General features: G+C 43.5%; 1 protein-coding gene across 4 annotated transcripts in view; it reads left to right on the forward strand.

Moving 5' to 3' along the window:
* The window catches only part of smurf1 (SMAD specific E3 ubiquitin protein ligase 1), a 149,075-nt gene continuing 125,759 nt past the window's right edge, over positions 1–23,316 (forward strand). For 2 of the 4 annotated variants that reach the window (XM_068055785.1, XM_068055786.1), the window contains exon 1: positions 1–234. In XM_068055785.1, the coding sequence (XP_067911886.1) occupies positions 180–234 (55 nt within the window). In that variant the 5' untranslated portion in view covers positions 1–179. Of the gene's footprint in view, positions 235–865; positions 920–23,316 lie in introns of all 4 variants that reach the window. The other 2 variants (XM_068055787.1, XM_068055788.1) reach the window with 2 other exon arrangements.

Here is a 23,316-nt window from a genome sequence, read left to right on the forward strand (position 1 = left end):
GCTCTGAAGCCGCAGACAGTTGTGTCTCGTGCGAAGGTTGGATGTTGCCGGGCGCGGAGTGTTTACCCCGCTTTATAAATCACTTTTTTAAAAAAGCAAACTGTATATATACATATATTTATTATTAGTGTACAGAAAAGGACCAACACGCTGTGAAAAAAGGGAAATTTTTCTAAGTAATGTCGAATCCCGGAGCTCGACGGAACGGGTCAAGCATTAAAATCCGGCTGACAGGTAAAAGAAGTTCAGTTAAGGCAAATGTTTGAGGTAATTTTGGCTGTTTAAAGCCCCATGGACGAAAAGGCCGGTTAGAGACAGTAAGATGGAGCTCGCGAAGGAACAGAGAGTTGGTGAAAGCGGCGGCCTCGCTGTTAATTTGAATTGTTCGGTGCCGGGCGGTCTGAGGCGGCCTCAGTCTAGACAAGGGAACCGGAGCCGCTGGTGACGCATGCGTGCTGGCCGCTTCCTGTCATAGTCAGCCATTGATGGGGAAATGTCCATCTCAATGGGAGTTCGTCAATGCAATATACTCTCAAAACAAATGCACTGCAATTGGGAAATGTGTAGCCTTGTCACTGTATTGTGTAACAGTGGAATGTTTTTCACCTATAATGTGTGATACACCAACTATTGGGCCCTCTCGCTGTAAACTTGACAATTCAGACTCAAATGTCTGAGTGTAATCCTTTCTGGATATGTGTGTATATATATATATATATATAGAATGTCACCACAAACAGACAAGTACAAATGGTGAAGGAAAAACGATCATTCATATTTAACTTGGTGTTAGCTTGGCTAATTTTGTCTGAGTGTTTTTTCATGGGAAGTATGAATGTAAATAAGATGTATTTTATTTAACCAGCAGAGTTTTAAAGTCCATGACATTCATTTTGCACAACAGAATACATATCAATCAGTAAGTATAATGATCAGTGATTCAGATGCAATGTATACTGAATTGTAGGAGATGCAAGTGGTGACCGTCTCTATAATTTGTGTTTCTCACGATCTGTCAAATAAATATTACTGTTTTCAACGACACATGTCTAAAGTTATCTGGGATATATTCAGAATTAGTATTTGAACAGTTCTTTTCTAAAATCCATTAGGTAGAATTGCTAATCTGTTTCTTAAATTTCAGAGTTAAATGGATTATGTGGGACCTTGCAACGACTGTGAAGCTTTTTTGTAATGATTTTGCCTTGTTAATACATTTAATTAGTATTTACTGCTTTGGTGGACAAAAATGTGGCTGCTGTAGTGGGAGATAAATAAGGAGTCTTACGATTGCAGATTTCTTTTTCAACTTTGACTTTCACTCCTTTTAATTCAGTGAAGTTGAATTCATCAGAATTTTCTAATTGGTCAAACTGCTCATTTCTTGTTTTATACCTCTTTTAATGTTTAGCAAGCTTTGTGTTGACTAACAAAATAATTTAGTTTAGTTTGGAAAAACTTCCCAGCATTCCAAAGCGAATTGTATACCATATATCATCCAATCCTCAAGGATTTATATATAGAAGGTCAAAGTGAACCCCACACCTAACATCAGTTAATTTGATAGATGTCTGCCACAAATCTTGCTCTACTATTCCTCATTACTTGTCTTATTTTGGTATTTTACATCATCTTTCAGATTTCTATGCTTTGCAAAAGAAAAGCTGTTTCTGTTGAACTTAACTATTATGACATTTCTTGCTATATCTAATTGTTTTTATTTGTTCTCGGAATGTGACCCATGCCTAGTTGCCCTGAGAAGGTGACGATAGCTGGTCGTCTTGAGCTAACTTAGTCCCTTTGGTGGTGATGTGCTCACAATGGTTTTAGGGAGGGAATTACAGGATTTTTACTCAGTGGCAGTGAAGGACTGGTAATATATATTCAGGTCTCTGACTTGGATCATAAGATCATAGAAATAGGAGCAGGAGTAGGCCATTCGGCCCCTCGAGCCTGCTGTGCCATTCAATAAGATCATGGCTGATCTGATTGTGGCCTTAACTCCACTTTCCTGCTTGCCCCCCATAACCCTTGACTCCCTTGTAGATCAAGAATTTGTTTAACTCAGCCTTAAGGTGATGGTATTGTCATATATTGCTGCTCTTGTTCATCTTGGTGGTAGAGTTTGTAGGGCTGGGAAGTGCTGGCAAAGTAACCTTGGCCAGTTGTTTATGCATCCTGTAGATTGTGGCTGCAACATGTATTATGTGCTGCCAGTGGTGGAGACTGTGGATATTGAGTACAATGGCAAGGGTGCCAGTCAAGTTAACTACTTTGTTCTGGATGGTGTCAAGCTTCTTGAGTGTTGTTCTGGTTGTATTTATCCAGATGAATGGTGAGCGTTTGGCCACACACCTGATTTGAGTCTTGTAGATAGTGGGCAAAGTTTGAGAAGTCAGAATCTGAGTCACTCATCACACTCAACCTGATCAAGGGTGACGCCCAGGATTGTGATGATGGGGGGACCTTGGGCCATGATCATGCTTTTAAAAGTCAGGGATGTGGTTGGGCCTTTGCTTGTTCGAGACAGTCATTACCTGGCACTTAGGTGGCATGAATTATTTTATTCATTCTTGGGATGTGAGCATGGCTGGCAAGGCCAGCATTTGTTGCCCATCCCTAATTGCCTTTTAGAAGGTGGTGGTGAAGCACATACTTGAACTGCTACAGTCCATTTGGTGTAGGTACACCCACAGTGTTGTTTGGAAGGGAGTTCTAGGTTTTTGACCCAGTGTCAGTGAAGGAACGGCTATATAGAACCATAGAAAAATTACGGCACAGAAGGAGGCCATGCAGCTCATCGTGTCCGCGTCGGCTGAAAGAATCCAACCACCCAATCTAATCCCACTTTCCAGCACCTGGTCCATAGCCTTGTATATGTAGTTCCAAGTCAGGCTGGTCTGTGGCTTGGAGGGGAACTTGCAGATGGTGGGGTTCATGCTCTTGTCCTTCTAGGTAGTGGAGGTCATAGGTTTTGAAGGTGCTGTCACAGGAACCTTGGCGAGTTGCTACAAAGCATGTTGTATATGCACACTGCTGCACTGTGCACTGGTGGTGCAGTGAATGCTTAAGGTGGTGGATGGGGTGCCGATTACGCAGGCTGCTTTGTTCTGGATGGTGTCCAGCTTCTTGAGTGTTGGAGCTGCAATCACCCAGGCAAGTGTGGAGTATTCCACCACACTCCTGACTTGTGCCTTGTAGATGGTGGACAGGCTCTTGGGAGTCAGGAGATGAGTTAGTTTCATGCTTCAGAATCCACAGCCTCTGACCTCATATCCATAGTATTTATATGGCTGGTCCAGTTAAGTTTCTGATCAATGGTAACCTCTAGGATGTTGATGGTGGGGGATTCAGCAATAGTAATGCTGTTCAATGTCAAGGGGCGATGGTCATTGCCTGGCACTTGTGTGGTGCGGCCAGTCCTGAATGTTGTCCAGGTCTAGCTGCATATGGACACAGTCCGCTTCAATGTCTGAGGAGTTGTGAATGGTACTGAACACTGTGCAATCATCAGCAAACATCCCCACTTCTGACCTTATGATGGAGGGTAGGTCATTGATGAAGCAACTGAAGATGATTGGGCCTCGGATACTATCTTGAGGAGCTCCAGCACTCATGTCCTGGGGCTGAGATGATTGGCCTCCAACAACCACAACTATCTTCCTTTATGCTAGGCATGACTCCAACCAATGGAGTATTTTCCCTTGATTCCCATTGACTTCAATTTTGCTAGGGCTCCTTGATGCCACACTTGGTCAAGTGTTCCCTTGATGTCAAGGGCAGTCATTCTCACCTTACTTCTGGCATTCATCTCTTCTGTCCATGTTTGCTCACCGATACTTTTGCATCAACATGCTGGGCTCCCCCAACTTTGAGGATGGGAATGTTTGTGGTCCCTCCTACACTGGTTGGTTGTTTAATTGTCCACCACCATTCACGACTGGATTTGGCAGGACTGCAAAGCCTAGATCTGATCCATCGGTTGTGGGATTGCTTTCCTATGTCTGTTGTATGCTGCTTCTGCTGTTCAGCATGCATGTAGCCCTGTATTGTAGCTGTACTAGGTTGGCACCTCCTTTTTAAGCATACCTGATGCTGCTTCTGGCATGCTATCCTGCACTCTTCATTGAATATTATCTGACATATGCAAGGTCAATATTGTCCAGGTCCTGCTGTAGGTTACCATGGGCTGCTTCAAAATTGTGGAACTTTTGAATGGAATATAGGGACAGGAGTAGGCCATTCAGCCTAATGGAGCTAAACACTGTTCAATAGTCAGCAAACAGCCCCACTCCTGACATTATGAAGCAGCCGAAGATGGCTGGACCAATGTTGTGAGGTGACCATTGGAAAATGCGAGACTGGATGAGCTGAGGCAAGGGGCGGAGTTGGGAAATTTAATGGAGTTTATAATAGGCAATGGTCTTGGTGACGTAGAGGGTATGGGTTGGAAGCTCAGTATCAAAAAGGACTCTCAAGTTTGTGAACAGTCTGATTCAGCCTTGAGACAGTGTCCTGGGAGAGTGATGTATACCAAACATTCACATGGTGCTTTCTGAAGGGATTGTTAAAGCTTCGGAATATCTAGAATTGGTGGCCCTTGACCTTCTCTTCCCTGGTGACAGACATTGGTTAAACCCAAAAGATTAATTCTTGTATTCTGTCATACTGAAACTCAAGAGACCTATATATCCTGGAGTAACTAGATGGCCGTTGGAGATGGCTACTTGATTAAGTCTCAGTGAGACATTGGAAGGTTATCAAATAGTGAACTGACTACTTACCCACTGAATCCCCCCTCCAAATAGTGGAATGTTCCCAATGTCTGCATCAACATGGGATGACCCATTATTGTGTACTTCTGTAAGTAGCCTGTGACCTGTGACGCACTGACTTCATGTATATGTTAGTTTCTTTTTGGTAAATAAAAAAAATGCCAATCTGTGGGTTAGAAACAGTCCTTTCACTGCTGGAACCTGGGTTGAAATCTAATTCAGCCCAATGTGGTGGAGATCTGATCTACAGCTAAAATGGTTCTATGTGAAATCAGCCTAGCCCGGCCTTAAGCTCTGGAATTTCCTCCCTAAACCTCTCCGCCATTCTTCCACTCTTTCCTCTTTGAAGACACTTCTTTAGACCTACTTCTCTGACACAGCATTTGGTCATCTGGTCTAATATCTCCTTATGTGGCTTGGCATCAAATTTTGTTTCTGTAATGCTCCTGTAAAGTGTTTTGGGATGTTATACTACATTAAAGGTGCTTCATAAATGCAAGTTGCTGTCTGCAGTGAATATTGCATGGTACATGTAGTTTTGGTTGCAGATGGTACTTTTCTCTTAACCTTGTGATTAGCTTCCATTAGACCTACGAAGTCACTTCTTATCACATATCACATCCTCCCATCTTCATTCTGTATTACCTCATCTCAGGATCCACTCACATCTTGCACTAACAACACTGTTCTCATTTGCCTTCAGACTCGACCTATGTTCAGATCTGCAAGCGAAGGCTTCACAGCAATAATAGTAGATGATGGCACTTTTATTTTTAAACAAATTGTCACAAGCATTCATTTATTTATGAAAGTCTTGCACAAATGAAAGAATGTACGTAGTATACTAATGGTCTAGTTGATACTGCTCATGGATAAAATATAGATGGTTTAGGACTTGGCTTTTTCTCGTCTGTGTCTCTACAATCACAGTAGTTTCTGCGCTGGTCTCCCAAGCTACAGCATGTTGCTGGTAGGGAGTTTTGACTATTGTTCTGTTCAAACTAATGTAGTTCTTTCCTACTCAGATATGCTGTTCTCCTGTACTTGCCACTATTAGGGTGCCAGGCCATGGTTCCCAGGACAGTTGCAGAGAATGCATTTAGAACTGCACCACCCCAACTCATTCACCAGTATGAAAATGGAACACTTTAGTGGTGGGCTGCCATGATTTTTAGCCCTCTAAAATACAACTTTTCCAGCCAGTCTCCTTTGCAAATTGTGTATCCAACATGTACATTGAAATCCTTGCAAGTATTCTTTTGAGAAAAATAAGCTGCCTTTTTCCTTAAGATTTTCTTCCTTTTCCTCCCTTCCTTTTCTCTCTTGCTCCTGCCATACCCCTTCAGTACTTTTACCCTTATTTTTTTCCTTCCTGAACCTCTTTTATAGTCAATTATTCCCCCTTCTCAGTGATTGCTTTTCCCACATGCCAATTCTAATCATTGAATTTTTCAGGCCATTCTTTCACCCACTTCCTGGAGTCCTTCATAGACTTTTTCTTTCCTCTAAAAAAGTGGTTGAAATAAAAAAGACTTTGGTAGGACTTTAGGTGTGAGTTGGAAAAGGACCTGAAAAGGTCAACTTGGTGCAAAGGTGTGAGGGAAGTGCATAGGCACAAGCCAAGTCAGAGTCAGGCTTGGGAGCTTATGGAGGGCAGGTCTAGAATGGTGGCTAGCAGTAACCTGATGATATAACCAATTTTACCTGTTTTCAAGGAAAAATTAGTAAACAGTTATCCATGACAAATCAGAGCTCAGATTGTGACCACGTGGTATCCATAGGCTAATCAATCATTTAAATGGAATGGACGGCTGAACAGTTATTTATCAACCAGTCTTTTTAATTTCTATAATGACTTGTCCTGTATGTCATTAATTGAACAACTATGTTTGGATCGCTTTATCTGCACTAGCTAGTTCATAGGCAGTAAAGCTGTCATTAACATCCACACAAGTCTTGTAATCAAAGAGACAAGCTAATATTTTTCATATTAAATGTGTTGTTAACTGCATGAGAAGGAGGTTAAATGTTGTGAAATCGCTATTGGACATTTAATTTCCACTACCACAGATACTTAAAAGTACTGCTGTTCAGATTGGTAAAACTGAAGTGATATGTAGATATGTTTTTATTTGGGTTAGACTCCAGTTTTAAATCAAGCAAAATATATCACTGGTTACAGATTGTTTGCATTCTTAGCAGTGGGAAATTTTTAGTAGATTTTCTTTGTTCTCAAATTGTGAATTGCACTTGCTGCTAGAACTCCTTGTTTCAATGAAAGCAGGTTTTCTTTATTCGTTTGAACAAATGTTTCTGGGTCCTTCCTCTCCGATGTTTAATTTGAATAGACTTACAGCCAGTTCAGAGAAGAAAAACCATGAGTGACATTCTCATTTTAAATAATCAAGCCATTGAAAACCACGTTCATTTCTGGTGTTTTTTAAATTGACTTATGAATACTAATATTCTCATTGAGAGTTTCTGACTGACTGAAGGATCACTGAAAGCGATTGAGAGGTACTGTATCAAAGAGCTCCATCAGTCGCCTCAGTGCCCAGTACAGCATGAAGCTATATGGAATAGAAGGTCTGCTTCATTATGTCTTCTGATTTTGGCTGGGCAGCATTTTATAACGGTTGGTCTCAGCATTGGGTGTGGGGGGGGGATGTCGGGGGGTGGTAAGGAAAGAGAAAAAACACTCAGCCACTTGTTCTTCTTAATTGCTGTCTCCTGAAACATAGTTGGAAGAAATGCTTTGTGGATACTGGGTGGGAACGGGTTGGGTTTAACTATGATGCAGAATGACAATATTCATCATCTAGGCTAGCCGGCGAATGGGATTTGAGTTGGGTACTGTAGGGCTGTCAGAGCCCATGGAATCTCAGAAAGAATTGGGAAGAAGATCTGGGTGAAATAAAAGATGAGCTCCGTTATTCTCCTCCCGGTCAATTTTACCAATGGTAAATAAAAAGAAGGATGCCGTAGTTTAAATGCTACGAATCCCTTTCCCCGCCCTCCCACTTTAAATGAACTTATGTTGAGGTTAACTTGAGAGCTAATCTACTTTCACATTTGTTGAAAAAACTGTACTGCAGTGTTGTGGGACCTTTTCAATTAGGATGGTATCGGTTTTAAAGAAGTATAATTGCATAGCACTTCTAGTAGTGTTTATTAATTGTATCTTTACCTGTCTGGTTGCTTGCATAGCTGGATCACGGCAAGCACTTTTGGGCCATGCTGTCCAATGCCAAAACTGCCCACTACTTCAGGATTAAAGTTGATAACTGGGTTTTTTCGCCATCACCAACCAAACCTGTAAACTCTTTTCACATGCTCCCTCCATCCTCACCTGCAACGATGTGTGAGGATCTCATGAACTTCTTTGTCATGAAGATTGAGACCAACTGTTTAGCTGCCTCTGCTGCTTTGCCCACTATGCCAAACCTACTCGAAGTAGTCAGAGTCAGCTTAACAGCAAGTCTTGATCTTAGTGACATAAAAAACCTACCCGCAACTTCTCTGTTCTTGCAAACTACCACCCCGTCTCCAATCTCCCTTTCCTCCAAAAGGTTGTTGAACTGGCTTGTGCTTTCCTAATCCGTGCCGTTATAAATTGCCCCTAGTATAGGTAGGTGGTAGGGGAATTGAGGGAAGGTGGGGATGTGGTAGGAATATGGGATTAATGTAGGATTAGTATAAATGGGTGGTTGTTGGTCGGCACAGACTCGGTGGGCCGAAGGGCCTGTTTCAGTGCTGTATCTCTAAATAAAATAAAATAAAAATAAAATAAAATTACAATCACCAGGGAAGTGGTACTGAGCAAATTGTTGGAGCTGCAGGCTGACATGTTACCGGGTCGTGATGGACTTCATCCTGGGGTCTTAAAAGAAGTGGCAAGTGAGATAGTTGATGCATTGGTTTTAATTGTCCAAAATTCCCTGGATTTAGGGAAGGTTCCATTAGATTGGAAAATAGCGAATGTAACTCCTTTATTCAAAAAGGGAGGGAGACAGAAAGCATGAAACTACAGGCCAGTTAGCTTAACATCTGTCATAGGGGAAATGTTAAAAGTTAATATTAAAGATGTTATAGCAGGGCACTTAGAAAAATTATAGGTAACTAGGCAGAGTCAATTTGGTTATGTGAAAGGGAAATCATGTTTAACCAATTTATTGGAGTTCTTTGAAGAAGTAACGTGTTGTGGAAAAAGGGGAACTGATGGATGTACTATACTTCGATTTCCAGAAAGAATTTAATAAGGTGCCACATCAAAGGTTATTGCGGAAAATAAAAGCCCATGGTGTAGGGGGTAACATATTGGCATGGGTAGAAAATTGGGTAGCTAACAGGAACCAGAGAGTAGGCATAAATGGGTCATTTTCTTGTTGGCAAGATGTAACGAATGGTGTGCCACAGGGATCAGTGCTGGGGCCTCAACTTTTTACAATTTATTTAAATTACTTAGATGAAGGGACCGAAGATATGTTTGCTAAATTTGCTGATGACACAAAGATAGGTAGGAAAGTAAGTTGTGAAGAGGACATAAGGAGGCTACAAAGAGATATAGATAGGTTAAGCGAGTGGGCAAAGACCTGGCAAATGGAGTATAATGTGGCAAAGTGTGAAATTGTCCACTTTGGCAAGAAGAATAAAAAAGAAGCATATTGAGATGCAGAGGGATCTGGGTGTCGTAGTGCATGAGTAACAAAAGGTTAGTATGCAGGTTCAACAAGTAATTAGGAAAGCTAATAAAGTGTTATCGTTTATTCCTAGGGGAATTGAATACAAAAGTAGGGAGGTTATGCTTCAATTATACAGGGCATTGGTGAGACGACATCTGGAGTACAGTGTACAGTATTGGTCTCCTTATTTAAGGAAGGATGTAAATGCGTTGGAGGAAGTTCAGAGAAGCTTTACTAGACTAATACCTGGAATGGGCAGGTTGTCTTACGAGGAAAGGTTGGACAGGCTGGGCTTGTATCTGCTGGAGTTTAGGAGAGTAAGAGGCGACTTAATTGAAACATTTAAGATCCTGCGGGGTCTTGACAGGTTGGATGTGGAAAGGATATTACCTCTTGTGTGAGAATCTCGACCTGGGGGGGTCATTATTCAAAAATAAGGGGTCGTCCATTTAAGACAGATAAGAAATTTTTTCTCTGAGGGTCGTGAGTCTTTGGAACTCTTCCTCAAAAGGCAGTGGAAGCAGACTCTTTGAATATTTTTAAGGCAGAGGTAGATAGATACTTGATATACAAGGGGGTGAAAGGTTATTGGGGGTACGTGGGAATGCGGAATTGAGGTTACAATCAGATCAGCCATGATCTTATTGAATGGTGGAGCAGGCTCGAGGGGCCGAGTGGCTTACTGCTGCTCCTAATTTGTATGGTCACCATTATTTCTCTCGACCCTCGGACTGCCTCTGTTGTCAAACTGCTTGTGTAATATCCAGATTTGGATGAGTCCAGGTTTCCTAGTTAAACATTGGAAAGAGCTACAAAGCTTGCTGTCCACGAACACCTCAATTTTGGAATTCTCTTTCTTGTGTTCAAATTCCACCGTTACTTTGTCTCTCCCTGTCCCTGTAACCTCTGACAGCCCTACATTCCTCTAAGGACAGTGCGTTCATCTAACTCTAGACTCCTGTGCATCCTGAACTTCCTTGGTTTCACCGTTGACGGCCATTTTGTCAGTCATCTAGGCCTTAAGCTCTGGCATTCCCTTCCTAAACCCTACCTCTCCTTTTAAGATGTTCCTTAAAACCTACCTCTTTGACCAAGCTTTTGGTCACCTGTGCTGATGTGTCTTCCTTTACCTCAATTTTTGTTTGATTACACTCCTGTGACGTACCTTGGAATATTTCACTTTGTTAAATGCACTATATAAATGCAAGTTGTTATTCATTTGTGTTGATAGATGGTTTGCATTTTATATAAAGAAGTTGTATATTGGGAAATACTGGTTCAAGCTATAGTGACAAGTTGCAGTAACTTTTGCATGCAAAAAGTAATATATTAATGTTTCTTGAAGTTGTGCAGTTTGCATTAAGAACTCTACCTGATGTTGGTAGTCATTATACTGGTCTAATGCTTGTGGTACCTCACTAGGAACCCAGAATTTGAGAATTCAAATCCTAATTTGTGAAATTGAATTCAGTGAATTTGGTAATTTGTGGCTGGCACCACCAGAAGATGACGATCAAAACTGCTGTTTTGTCGTAAATCTGCAACTGGTTCACTCATGTCTTTCGGAGAAGGGGACCCGCCACCCAGTCCCACACCAATGACCTCAGGGTAACTAGAGATTGGTAATAAATACTGCCTTACTAGTGTTGATGAAATCCCAAGAACAAAAATTAAACAAGATCTTTGTTCTTCTCAAAGAGAAAATTACACAAACATTGCTCCATTCTGTCCAGAAAAAAACTGTCTTGGTCTATGACTATAAGATCATAATAATGAAAATGGTAACCGAAGATAGTATCTCAAGTATATAACTTGAATCTGTTATAATTATTACATGACAAGTGCCACTTTGGGGCAATATTATTTGAGCATTTATGTCCTGTAAATGCTGTGACAATTTGAGTCATCAAGACTGAAATAGATTTTTGGTAGAAAAGGGTATCAAAAGATACAGAGCAAATGTGGGTAAATTCAGTTGAGTTGCAGATCAATCAAGATCTAAGTAGAATCATAGAATGATGACAGCACAGGAGGAGGCCATTTGGCCCATCATGTCTGTGCTGGCTCACTGCAAGAGCAACTCAGTTAGTCCCACTCCCCTGCCTCTTCCCTGTAGCTCTGCAATTTTTTTTCTCTTTAGGTGCTTATCCAATCCTGTTTTGAAAGCCCCGATTCTATCTGTCTCCAACACACTCAGACAGTGCATTCCAGATCCTAACCACTCACTGCATAAAAAAGCTTTTCCTCATGTCGCTGTTGGTTCTTTTGCCAATCACCTTATATTGGTGTCATCTGGATCTCGACTCTTCTGCCAGTGGAACAGTTTATCTCTATCTACTTTGTCTAGATGCCTAATGATTTTGAACACCTCTATCAAATCTTTTCTCAACCTTATCTACTCTAAGGAGAACAACCCCAGTTTCTCCAATCTATCCACCTAACTGAAGTCCCTCATCCCTGTAACCATTCCCGTAAATCTTTTCTGCACTCTCTCTGAAGCCTTCACATCCTTCCTAAAGTGTGGTTCCTGGAATTGGACATTATACTCCAGTTGAGGCTGAACCAGTGTTTTATAACGGTTCATCATAACTTCCTTGCTTTTGTACTCTATACCTCTACTTATAAAACCCAGGATCCCATATTCCTTTTTAACCACTTTCTCAACCTGCTCTGCCACCTTCAACGATTTGTGCATATATATTAGGTCTGTCTGTACCTGCACCCCCTTTAGAATTGTGTCCTTTATTTTATATTGCTTCTCCTCATTCGTCCTACCAAAATGTACTACTTCACGCTTCTCTACATTAAATTTCATCTGCTATGTGTTTACCTGTTCCACTAGCCTGTTTATATCCTCCTCACAGTTCATAGTACTTCCAAGTTTTGAGCCCTGCACACCAAAGTCTAGGTCATTTAATATATATCAAGGAAAGCAGTGGTCCTAGTTACCACCCTGTGGCATCCCACTGAATACCTTCCTCCAGTCTGATAAATATCCATTAATCGACCCTGAGCTTCCGGTTGCTTGTCATTTTAATTGTCTGCCTTGCTCTCACGCTGATCTTTCTGTCCCTTGGCTTGCTACAGTGTTCCAATGAAGCTTAATGCAAGCTCAAGGAAGAGCAGCTCATCTTTCAACTGGGCACTTTACAGCCTTCTGGACTCAACATTGAGTTCCACAATTTTATATCATAACCTCTGTCCCCTTTTTTCTTTTTTGCTTTTTATTGTCCGCCCCCCGTTTCTTAATCTTTTTACTTTGTGTTCAGACAGCTGCTCTCCTGCCATTTACACCCTCATCGAGACACATCTTTTGTTTATTGGCTTCGTTACATGATACCATTTGGCATTTAATCTCTCCTGCCTCCACCCTATCACAGACCTTCCCTTTTGTTGTTGTTCCTTCTCTGCCTCCCCTTTCACTTGCTCAAAACCTATTACATTTCTATCCGTTGCCAGTTCCGATGACAGGTCATCAACCTGAAACGTTAACCCTTTTTTTTCTCCACCGATGTTGCCTGACCTGCTGAGTATTTCCTGCACTTTCTGTTTTTGTTTCAGATTTAAAGCCTTCCCAGTATTTTGCTTTTGTGCTACCATTTAACCACTATTCTGTGTTTCCTGTCACTCAGCCAACTTTGTATCCATTGCTACCTCTTTCCCTTTTATTCCATGGGCTTCAACTTTGTTGGCAAGTCTATTATGTGGCATGTTATCAAATACCTTTTAGAAGTCCATATACACCAATCAACTACATCACCCTTATAAACCATCTGTTACCTTAACAAAAAATGCAATCATGTTCTTCTTTGGCCTCCTTATCTCGAGAGACAATGGGTAAGCGCCTGGAGGTGTTCAGTGGTGTGTGGAGCAGCGCCTGGAGTGGCTATAAAGGCCAATTCTAGAGTGACAGGCTCTTCCACAGGTGCTGCAGAAAAATTTATTTGTCGGGGCTGTTACACAGTTGGCTCTCCCCTTGCGCTTCTGTCTTTTTTCCTGCCAACTGCTAAGTCTCTTCGACTCGCCACACTTTAGCCCCGCCTTTATGGCTGCCCGCCAGCTCTGGCGAACGCTGGCAACTGACTCCCACGACTTGTGATCAATGTCACAGAACTTCATGTCGCGTTTGCAGACGTCTTTAAAGCGGAGACATGGATGGCCGGTGGGTCTGATACCAGTGGCGAGCTCGCTGTACAATGTGTCTTTGGGGATCCGGGGATCCTGCCATCTTCCATGCGGCTCACATGGCCAAGCCGTCTCAAGTGCCGCTGACTCAGTAGTGTGTATAAGCTGGGGATGTTGGCCGCCTCGAGGACTTCTGTGTTGGAGATACGGTCCTGCCACCTGATGCCAAGTATTCTCCGGAGGCAGCGAAGATGGAATGAATTGAGACGTCGCTCTTGGCTGACATACGTTGTCCAGGCCTCGCTGCCATAGAGCAAGGTACTGAGGACACAGGCTTGAACCACTCGGACTTTTGTGTTCCGTGTCAGTGCGCCATTTTCCCACACTCTCTTGGCCAGTCTGGACATAGCAGTGGAAGCCTTTCCCATGCGCTTGTTGATTTCTGCATCTAAAGACAGGTTACTGGTGATAGTTGAGCCTAGGTAGGTGAACTCTTGAACCACTTCCAGAGCGTGATAGCCAATATTGATGGATGGAGCATTTCTGACATCCTGTCCCATGATGTTCGTTTTCTTGAGGCTGATGGTTAGGCCAAATTCGTTGCAGGCAGCCGCAAACCTGTCGATGAGACTCTGCAGACACTCTTCAGTGTGAGATGTTAAAGCAGCATCGTCAGCAAAGAGGAGTTCCCTGATGAGGACTTTCTGTACTTTGGACTTCGCTCTTAGACGGGCAAGGTTGAACAACCTGCCCCTTGATCTTGTGTGGAGGAAAATTCCTTCTTAAGACTTGAACGCATGTGAGAGCAGCAGGGAGAAAAAAATCTCAAAAAGTGGGGGTGCGAGAACACAGCACTGTTTCACGCCACTCAGGATAGGAAAGGGGTCTGATGAGGTGCTGCTATGTTGAATTGTGCCTTTCATATTGTCATGGAATGATGATACTTAGTAGCTTTGGTGGGCATCCAATCTTTTCTAATAGTCTGAAGAGACCACGTCTGCTGACGAGGTCAAAGGCTTTGGTGAGATCAATGAAAGCAATGTAGAGGGGCATCTATTGTTCGCAGCATTTCTCCTGTATCTGATGAAGGGAGAACAGCATGTCAATGGTCGATCTCTCTCCACGAAAGCCACACTTTGCCTCAGGGTAGACGCTCTCGGCCAGCTTCTGGAGCCTGTTTAGAGCGACTCGAGCAAAGACTTTCCCCACTATGCTGAGCAGGGAGATTCCACGGTAGTTGTTGCAGTCACCACGGTTACCTTTGTTTTTATAGAGGGTGATGATATTGGCATCGCGCATGTCCTGAGGTACTGCTCCCTCGTCCCAGCACGGGCAAAGCAGTTCATGTAGTGCTGAGAGTATAGCAGGCTTGGCACTCTTGATTATTTCAGGGGTAATGCTGTCCTTCCCAGGGGCTTTTCCGCTGGCTAGAGAAACAATGGCATCACTGAGTTCCGATTTTGTTGGCTGTACGTCCAGCTCATCCATGACTGGTAGAGGCTGGGCTGCATTGAGGGCAGTCTCAGTGACAACATTCTCCCTGGAGTACAGTTCTAGGTAGTGCTCAACCCAGCGGTCCATCTGCTTGCATTGTTCAGTGATTATGTCCCCTGATTTAGATTTGAGGGGGGCGTTCTTCTTGATGGTTGGCCCAAAAGCTCTCTTAATGCCATCATACATTCCTCTGATGTTTCCGGTGTTAGTTAAACACTATTTGCCGTAAACAAATCCTTGCTGGCTTTTCTTAATTAATCTACACTTGTATAAGTTACTGTTAATTTTGTCCTGGATTGTCATCGATAATAGCTTTATCACCACTCACCATTGTTGTTAAGCTGACTGGCCTGTAGTTGCTGGACTTATCCCCTTTTTTGAACAAGGGTGTAACATTTGCAATTCTTTAGTCCTCTGGAACCACCTCCATTTCTCAAGAGGATTGGAAGATTATGGCCAGTGCCTATTCAATTTTCTTCCTTACTTCCCTCAGTATCCTAGGATGCATCTGATCCAGTCCTGGTGACTTATCCACTTTAAGTACAAAGAACCTTTCAAATACCTCCTTTTTATTAATTTGTAGCCCATCCATTGTTTCCACTACTGCCTCTTTCACTATGACTTGGGCAGCATCTTTCTTAGTAAAGGCAGATGCAAACTACTCATTTAGTACCCAGCCATGCCCTCTGCTTCCATGTGTAGATCCCTTTTTTGGTCCCTAATTGGTCCCACCTCTCCTGTTCCTACTGTTTTACTGTTCATATGCTTATAGAAAACTCTTGGATTCCTTTTATGTTAGCTGACAGTTTCTTCTCATCCTCTCTTTGCCTCTCTCATTTCCTTTTTCACTACCCCTCTGAACTTTCTATATTCAGCCTGACATATGTCTTTTACCAACTTTTTCTGTTTCATCTTTCGCTCTACCTGTTTTGTCTTCCAGGGAACTCTGGCTTTGCTTGCCCTACCTTTCCCTCATGGGAATGTACCTCAACTGTACCCAAACTATCTCCTCCTTAAAGGCAGCCTGTTCTGTTTGCCTGCTAATCTGATTCCAATTTACCTGGGACAGATTTGCTCTCATCCCACTGAAATTGACCCTCCTCCAATCTAATATTTTAATTTCCGATTGCTCCTTGCCCTTTTCCATGGCTAACCTAAACTTTATGATGCTATGATCACTTTTACCTAAGAGTTCCCCGACTGGTACTTTACTTGACCCACCTCACTCCCCGAACCAGGTCCAGCAATGCCTTCTTCCTCATTGGCCTGGGAACGTACAGATCAAGGAAATTGTCTTGAACAATTACTCACCGCAGGATTTCTAGCCTCTGACCTGCTCTTGTAGCCATAGTACTTATATGGCTACTCCAGTTCAGTTTCTGGTCAATGGTACCCCCCCGGGATGTTGATAGTGGGGGATTCAGTGATTGTAATGCCATTGAATGTCAGGGGGAAGACGGTTAGATTCTCTCTTGTTGGAGATGGCCATTGCCTGGCACTTGTGTGGCACAAATGTTACTTGCCATTTATCAGCTAATGACTGGATATTGTCCAGGTTTTGCTGCATTTCTACATGGACTGCTTCAGTATCTGAGGAGTCGCGAATGATGCTGAACATTGTGAAATTATCAGCAAACTTCCCCACTTCTGACCTTATGATGGAGGGAAGGTCATTGATGAAGCAGCTGAAGATGGTTGGGCCTAGGATGCTACCCTGAGGAACACCTGCAGTGATATCCTGGAGCTGAGATGATTGACCTCCAGCAACCACAACCATCTTCCTTTGCGCTAGGTATGACTCCAACCAGCGGCGAGTTTCCCCCCCAATTCCCATTGACTCCAGTTTTGCTAGGGCTCCTTGATGCCATATTCGGCCAAATGCTGCCTTGATATCAAGGGCAGTCACTTTCACCTCACCTCTGGAGTTCAGCTCTTTTGTCCATGTTTGAACCAAGGCTGTAATGAGGTCAGGAGCTGCGTGGCCCTGGCAGAACCCAAACTGAGGGTCACTGAGCAGGTTACTGCTAAGCAAGTACCGCTTGATGGCACTGTCGACGACACCTTCCATTGCATTACTGGTGATCGAGAGTGGACTGATGGGGCTATAATTGGCTGGGTTGGATTTGTCCTGCTTTTTGTGTACAGGAGATATTTGGGCAATTTTCTATGTTGCTGGGTAGATGCCTGTGTTGTAGCTGTACTGGAACAGCTTGGCTAGGGGCGCGGCAAGTTCTGGAGCACAGGTCTTCAGTACTATTGCCGGAATGTTGTCAGGGCCCATAGCTTTTGCAGTATCCAGTGCCTTCAGTTGTTTCTTGATATCACGCAGAGTGAATCAAATTGATTGAAGAGTGGCATCTGTGAGGCTGGAGACTTCAGGAGGAGGCCGAGATGGATCATCCACTTGGCACTTCTGGCTGAAGATTGTTGAAAATGCTTCAGCCTTATCTTTTGCACTGATGTGCTGGGCTCCGCCATCTTTGAGGATGGGGATATTTGTGGAGCCACCTCCTCCAATTAGTTGTTTAATTGTCCACCACCATTTATTATTGGATGTGGCAGGACTGCAGAGCTTAGATCTGATCTGTTGGTTGTGGGATTGCTTTACTCTGTCTATCGCATGCTGTTCATGCATGTAGTCCTGGGTTGTAGCCTCACCAAAGAACAAAGAAAATTACAGCACAGGAACAGGCCCTTCGGCCCTCCAAGCCTGCGCCGATCCAGATCCTCTATCTAAACCTGTCGCCTATTTTCTAAGGGTCTGTATCTCTTTGCTTCCTGCCCATTCATGTATCTGTCTAGATACATCTTAAAAGACGCTATCGTGCCCGCGTCTACCACCTCCGCTGGCAACGCCTTCCAGGCACCCACCACCCTCTGCGTAAAGAACTTTCCACGCATATCCCCCCCTAAACTTTTCCCCTTTCACTTTGAACTCGTGACCCCTAGTAATTGAATCCCCCACTCTGGGGAAAAAGCTTCTTGCTATCCACCCTGTCTATACCTCTCATGATTTTGTACACCTCAATCAGGTCCCCCCTCAACCTCCGTCTTTCTAATGAAAATAATCCTAATCTACTCAACCTCTCTTCATAGCTAGCGCCCTCCATACCAGGCAACATCCTGGTGAACCTCCTCTGCACCCTCTCCAAAGCATCCACATCCTTTTGGTAATGTGGCGACCAGAACTGCACGCAGTATTCCAAATGTGGCCGAACCAAAGTCTTATACAACTGTAACATGACCTGCCAACCCTTGTACTCAATACCCCGTCCGATGAAGGAAAGCATGCCGTATGCCTTCTTGACCACTCTATTGACCTGCGTTGCCGCCTTCAGGGAACAATGGACCTGAACACCCAAATCTCTCTGTACATCAATTTTCCCCAGGACTTTTCCATTTACTGTATAGTTCACTCTTGAATTGGATCTTCCAAAATGCATCACCTCGCATTTGCCCTGATTGAACTCCATCTGCCATTTCTCTGCCCAACTCTCCAATCTATCTATATTCTGTATTCTCTGACAGTCCCCTTCAGTATCTGCTACTCCACCAATCTTAGTGTCGTCTGCAAACTTGCTAATCAGACCTCCTATACTTTCCTCCAAATCATTTATGTATATCACAAACAACAGTGGTCCCAGCACGGATCCCTGTGGAACACCACTGGTCACACGTCTCCATTTTGAGAAACTCCCTTCCACTGCTACTCTCTGTCTCCTGTTGCCCAGCCAGTTCTTTATCCATCTAGCTAGTACACCCTGGACCCCATGCGACTTCACTTTCTCCATCAGCCTACCATGGGGAACCTTATCAAACGCCTTACTGAAGTCCATGTATGTGACATTTACAGCCCTTCCCTCATCAATCAACTTTGTCACTTCCTCAAAGAATTCTATTAAGTTGGTAAGACATGACCTTCCCTGCACAAAACCATGTTGCCTATCACTGATAAGCCCATTTTCTTCCAAATGGGAATAGATCCTATCCCTCAGTATCTTTTCCAGCAGCTTCCCCACCACTGACGTCAGGCTCACCGGTCTGTAATTACCTGGATTTTCCCTGCTACCCTTCTTAAACAAGGGGACAACATTGCAATTCTCCAGTCCCCCAGGACCTCACCCGTGTTTAAGGATGCTGCAAAGATATCTGTTAAGGCCCCAGCTATTTCCTCTCTCGCTTCCCACAGTAACCTGGGATAGATCCCATCCGGACCTGGGGACTTGTCCACCTTAATGCCTTTTAGAATACCCAACATTTCCTCCCTCCTTATGCCGACTTGACCTAGAGTAATCAAACATCTGTCTCTAACCTCAACATCCGTCATGTCCCTCTCCTCGGTGAATACTGATGCAAGGTCGAGGTCTGCCTGGTGCTGCCCCAGGCATACCATCCTGCACTCTTCATTGAACTGGGTTGATTCCCTGGCTTGATGGTAATGGTAGAGTGGGAGATATGCTGGGCCATGAGGTTACAGATTGTGGATGAACACAATTCTGTTGCTGCTGATGGTCCACAGTGCCTCATGGATGCCCAGTTTTGCGTTGTTAGATCTGTTCTAAATTTATCCCATTTAGCACGGTGGTAGTGCCAAACAACAGGTTGAAGCGTATCCTCAATGTGAAGACAGGACTTTGTCTCCACAAGGACTGTCCGGTGGTCACTCCTACCAATATTGGTATGGACAGATGTCCCTGCAACAGGCAGATTTGTGAGGACAAGGTCAAGTATGTTTTCCCCTCTTGTTGGTTCCCTCACCGCCTGCCGCATACCCAGTGTAGCAGCTATGTCAGTCAGTAGTGGTGCTACCACACCACTCTTGGTGATGGACATTGAAGTCCCCCACCCAGAGTACATGCTGCGCCCTTGCCACCCTCAGTGCTTCCTCCAAGTGGTGTTCAACATGGGGGAGTATTGGTTCATCAGCTGAGTTGGGGGGGGGGAGGAGATATGGTAATCAGCAGGAGGTTTCCTTTCCCATGTCTGACCTGATGCCATGAGACTTCATGGGGTCTGGAGTCGATGTTGAGAACACCCAGGGCAACTCCCTCCTGACTGTATACCACTGTGCCACCACCTCTGCAGGGTCTGTCCTGCCGGTGGGACAGGACATACCCAGGGATGGGGATAGTGGTGTCTGGGACATTGTCTGTAACGTATGATTGACAATGGTCATTGGACTAACTTTTAATTCCAGATTTATTTATTAATTGAATTAATTGATTTCAAATTCCGCCTTCCGCCGTGGTGGGATTCGAATCCATGTTCGCAGAGCAGTTTTCCACTACGCCACTGCCTGCCCATTAGTTTCTAAACTAATTACTAATTTGGAGCTTCCTCATTCAAGTGCCCATTGTCTGAATTGATCAGAACTTGTTATATTGCTGCTCTAATTTCCCCTTGCCTGAAAAATGTAAAGTGCTTTACTCATATTTTAACCTCTGTAAAACCACGACTGTTGCTATAATGAGGGGAGATGGTGGCGTAGTGGTAATGTCACAGCTAGTAATCCAGGGGACACAGGTTCCAATCCCAGCACGGCAGCTGGTGGAATTTAAATTCAATTGGTTAATAACAATCTGGAATTGAAAGCTAGTTTCATGAAACTATCATTGATTGTTGTAGAAACCCATCAGGTTCACTAATGTCCTTTAGGGAAGGAGATCTGCTGTCCTTATCTGGTCTGGCCTATATGTGACTCCAGACCCAGAGCAATGTGATTGACTCTTAATTGCCCTCTGAAATGGCCTAGAAAGCCACTCAGTTGTGGGTCGCTCATCGCCACCAACTCAAGGGCAGTTAGGGGTGGGCAATAAATGCTGGCCTTGCCAGCGACACTGACATCCTAAGAATGAATTAATTGGAAAAATGCGACCTTCCTTGTAACACTGCTTCAAAATAAATAGAATTTACTTTTGATTGTAAATTATATTTCTTTCAGCATTTCCCCCAATAGCAAAATAATAAAGTAGTTTATAATTGTAATCCTGAATTAGTGGAAATTTTGGTAGCCTAATTTTGATCGGAGCTCTAATTTTGATACTGGATGTTGCCCTTTTTTTGTTTTGTCTATTTGCTTTCTATTGCTCAGTAAATAATCACAGATCTAATAGGCAAAAACTAATGCACACCAAAATCTCCCTGTTAATGTTATAATAAATAATTTGGAAATACATTCTTCTTTTGGAAGGTTTTAGATGGGGACCTGCTTGTCTGATCTAGGTTAGTTTGGTCATTTCACTGGAATCTGTTACTACGGAAGCAGTGACACAAGTAGTGCATGGGAATTAATTCCATTCAGGAACTATTTGTGCTGATGACTGTTGCTGTTGTATAAATCTGGGCCAGCCATTAAGATCTAAGCTAGGGCTCTGAATAAATTTAGCCAAGTAGCTTATCAAGCTTGCCGCCTTAAATTGCAGTGTCACTATTGTTTATGGCTGCAGACAATTTTGCGAGTGACTTGTAGTCCACTTTTAATTTACGAAGCAGGGACTACTGAAGTGGTATGCTGCCTAGTTTCTGGTGCCTTGCGTATTTGGCCAGAGTTTAAATTTAACCTACCTCCCTACATGCAAACACTGAACTGTAAAGACCAAACTGGTACTAGGCTGAATTACTGATCCATGTTGAGTCCGCTTCATCTGAAGTGAGAGGTTACAATTGGCCTCGTGTGGCTTTGGAGTCTACAGACAAACTAGATTTTCCATTCTTGCTTACTGTTTTGTAATGCGTGCTAGGAAACATGAAAATTTCGAAGGGCAGGATTGAATTTGATGTCATGATGCCAATGGTTGAATACCTCAATGATGCACAGTGTTTACACTCATTTTTATTTCTTTCATAGAGTTATACAGCACAGAAGCAGGCCCTTCGGCCAATCATTTCAATTCAATTTCAATTCAATTCTTGGTGCCAAACATGCTGATGGTGTCTTTCTTATTGAGCTACATGTTCCATCACCTATCCTGCCTAAATTGCTTCAATGTTGATGTGGTCTTTCCCCCTCCTCATCTGATATCTTTTCCTTCAGTCACCTTATTTTGTATCACCCCTCTTATATCTCCTTTAAAAAACTTGTCTACTGTCCCGCCAAGACCCACATGAGTTTCTTTCTGAGATACCCAACCTTCTTTCCTCTCATGATCTCTGGATTGACTGATTTCTCATCCTTCGTGACTTCAATCTCCATCTCAGCTCAACTTATTTCTTCCCTTCTGAATTCACTGCCCTTCTATCCTCCCTAAATCCCCCCCCTTTATACACTGTTCTACCAATATCCATGGCCACCCCATTGATCTGGTCATCTCCCATAACCTTTCTACTTCCATGGTCTCAATTGCTGATGAGGCCATCCCTGCCACTTGCTTATATTGATTGTGACCCTATTCCCTCCCCACTTCTGTTTCTGAGCTGAAAAAAAACACTTTCCCTCAAGTCACTTGCCACTTCATTGCCAAACTCCTAGTTGCATAGCCTTCAGCCCTCCATTTGCATGATACTAATGGAGCTGTTGATTTGCTTAACCACTGCCTTGCCTTCACCTTTGCTGCACTTGTGCCCAGTTAAACCTGTTGCCCCAGTATGTCCCCCATTTTTGTTCTCTCAAACCCAAGATAGACTTGAGCTTATCTGGCACATAACTGGTCCATCATCGTATGTGACTTGACCATGTGAGGTGCTTTCAGTTGCACTGTCCTCTGCCAAAACAGTCCATTACTTAAGGCTTATCTTTTCTCTCAAAACATTCTCTCTGACCTGTGCGCACACCCCTATGGTTCCATACATGTCAATCCAATTCACTCATAGCCAGATCATCAACAGGGCTACGGGGATAGTGCAGGAAAATGGTGTTGAAGTAGAAGATCAGCCATGATCTCATTGAATGGTGGAGCAGGCTCGAGGGGCTGATTGGCCTATGTCTGCTCCTAATTCTTATCATGTTCTCTCTGGCCCTTGCGCTGTTGCTTCTCGAGTCCCCTAAGGATTCATCCTTGACCCCTCCAGCTCCTCATCTATGTTGAAGACAACATCTGCAAGCATGGTGTCTGCCTGGAGACTGACAACACCCAGCTCTACCCCTCCCCTCCACCTCTTTCAACTGCACCTACCCCAACACTCTCTTGTCAGACATCTAGTCTTGGACTGCAGTTTCTTCAGCTAAGCATTGGGAAGAGCAAAACCATTGTCTTTTGTCCCTGACACAAACTTGATACCCCTGCCACTGATCTGGCTCACCT

The sequence above is a fragment of the Heterodontus francisci genome, chromosome 24 (assembly GCF_036365525.1).
Source record: "Heterodontus francisci isolate sHetFra1 chromosome 24, sHetFra1.hap1, whole genome shotgun sequence".
Taxonomy (NCBI): Eukaryota; Metazoa; Chordata; class Chondrichthyes; order Heterodontiformes; family Heterodontidae; genus Heterodontus; species Heterodontus francisci.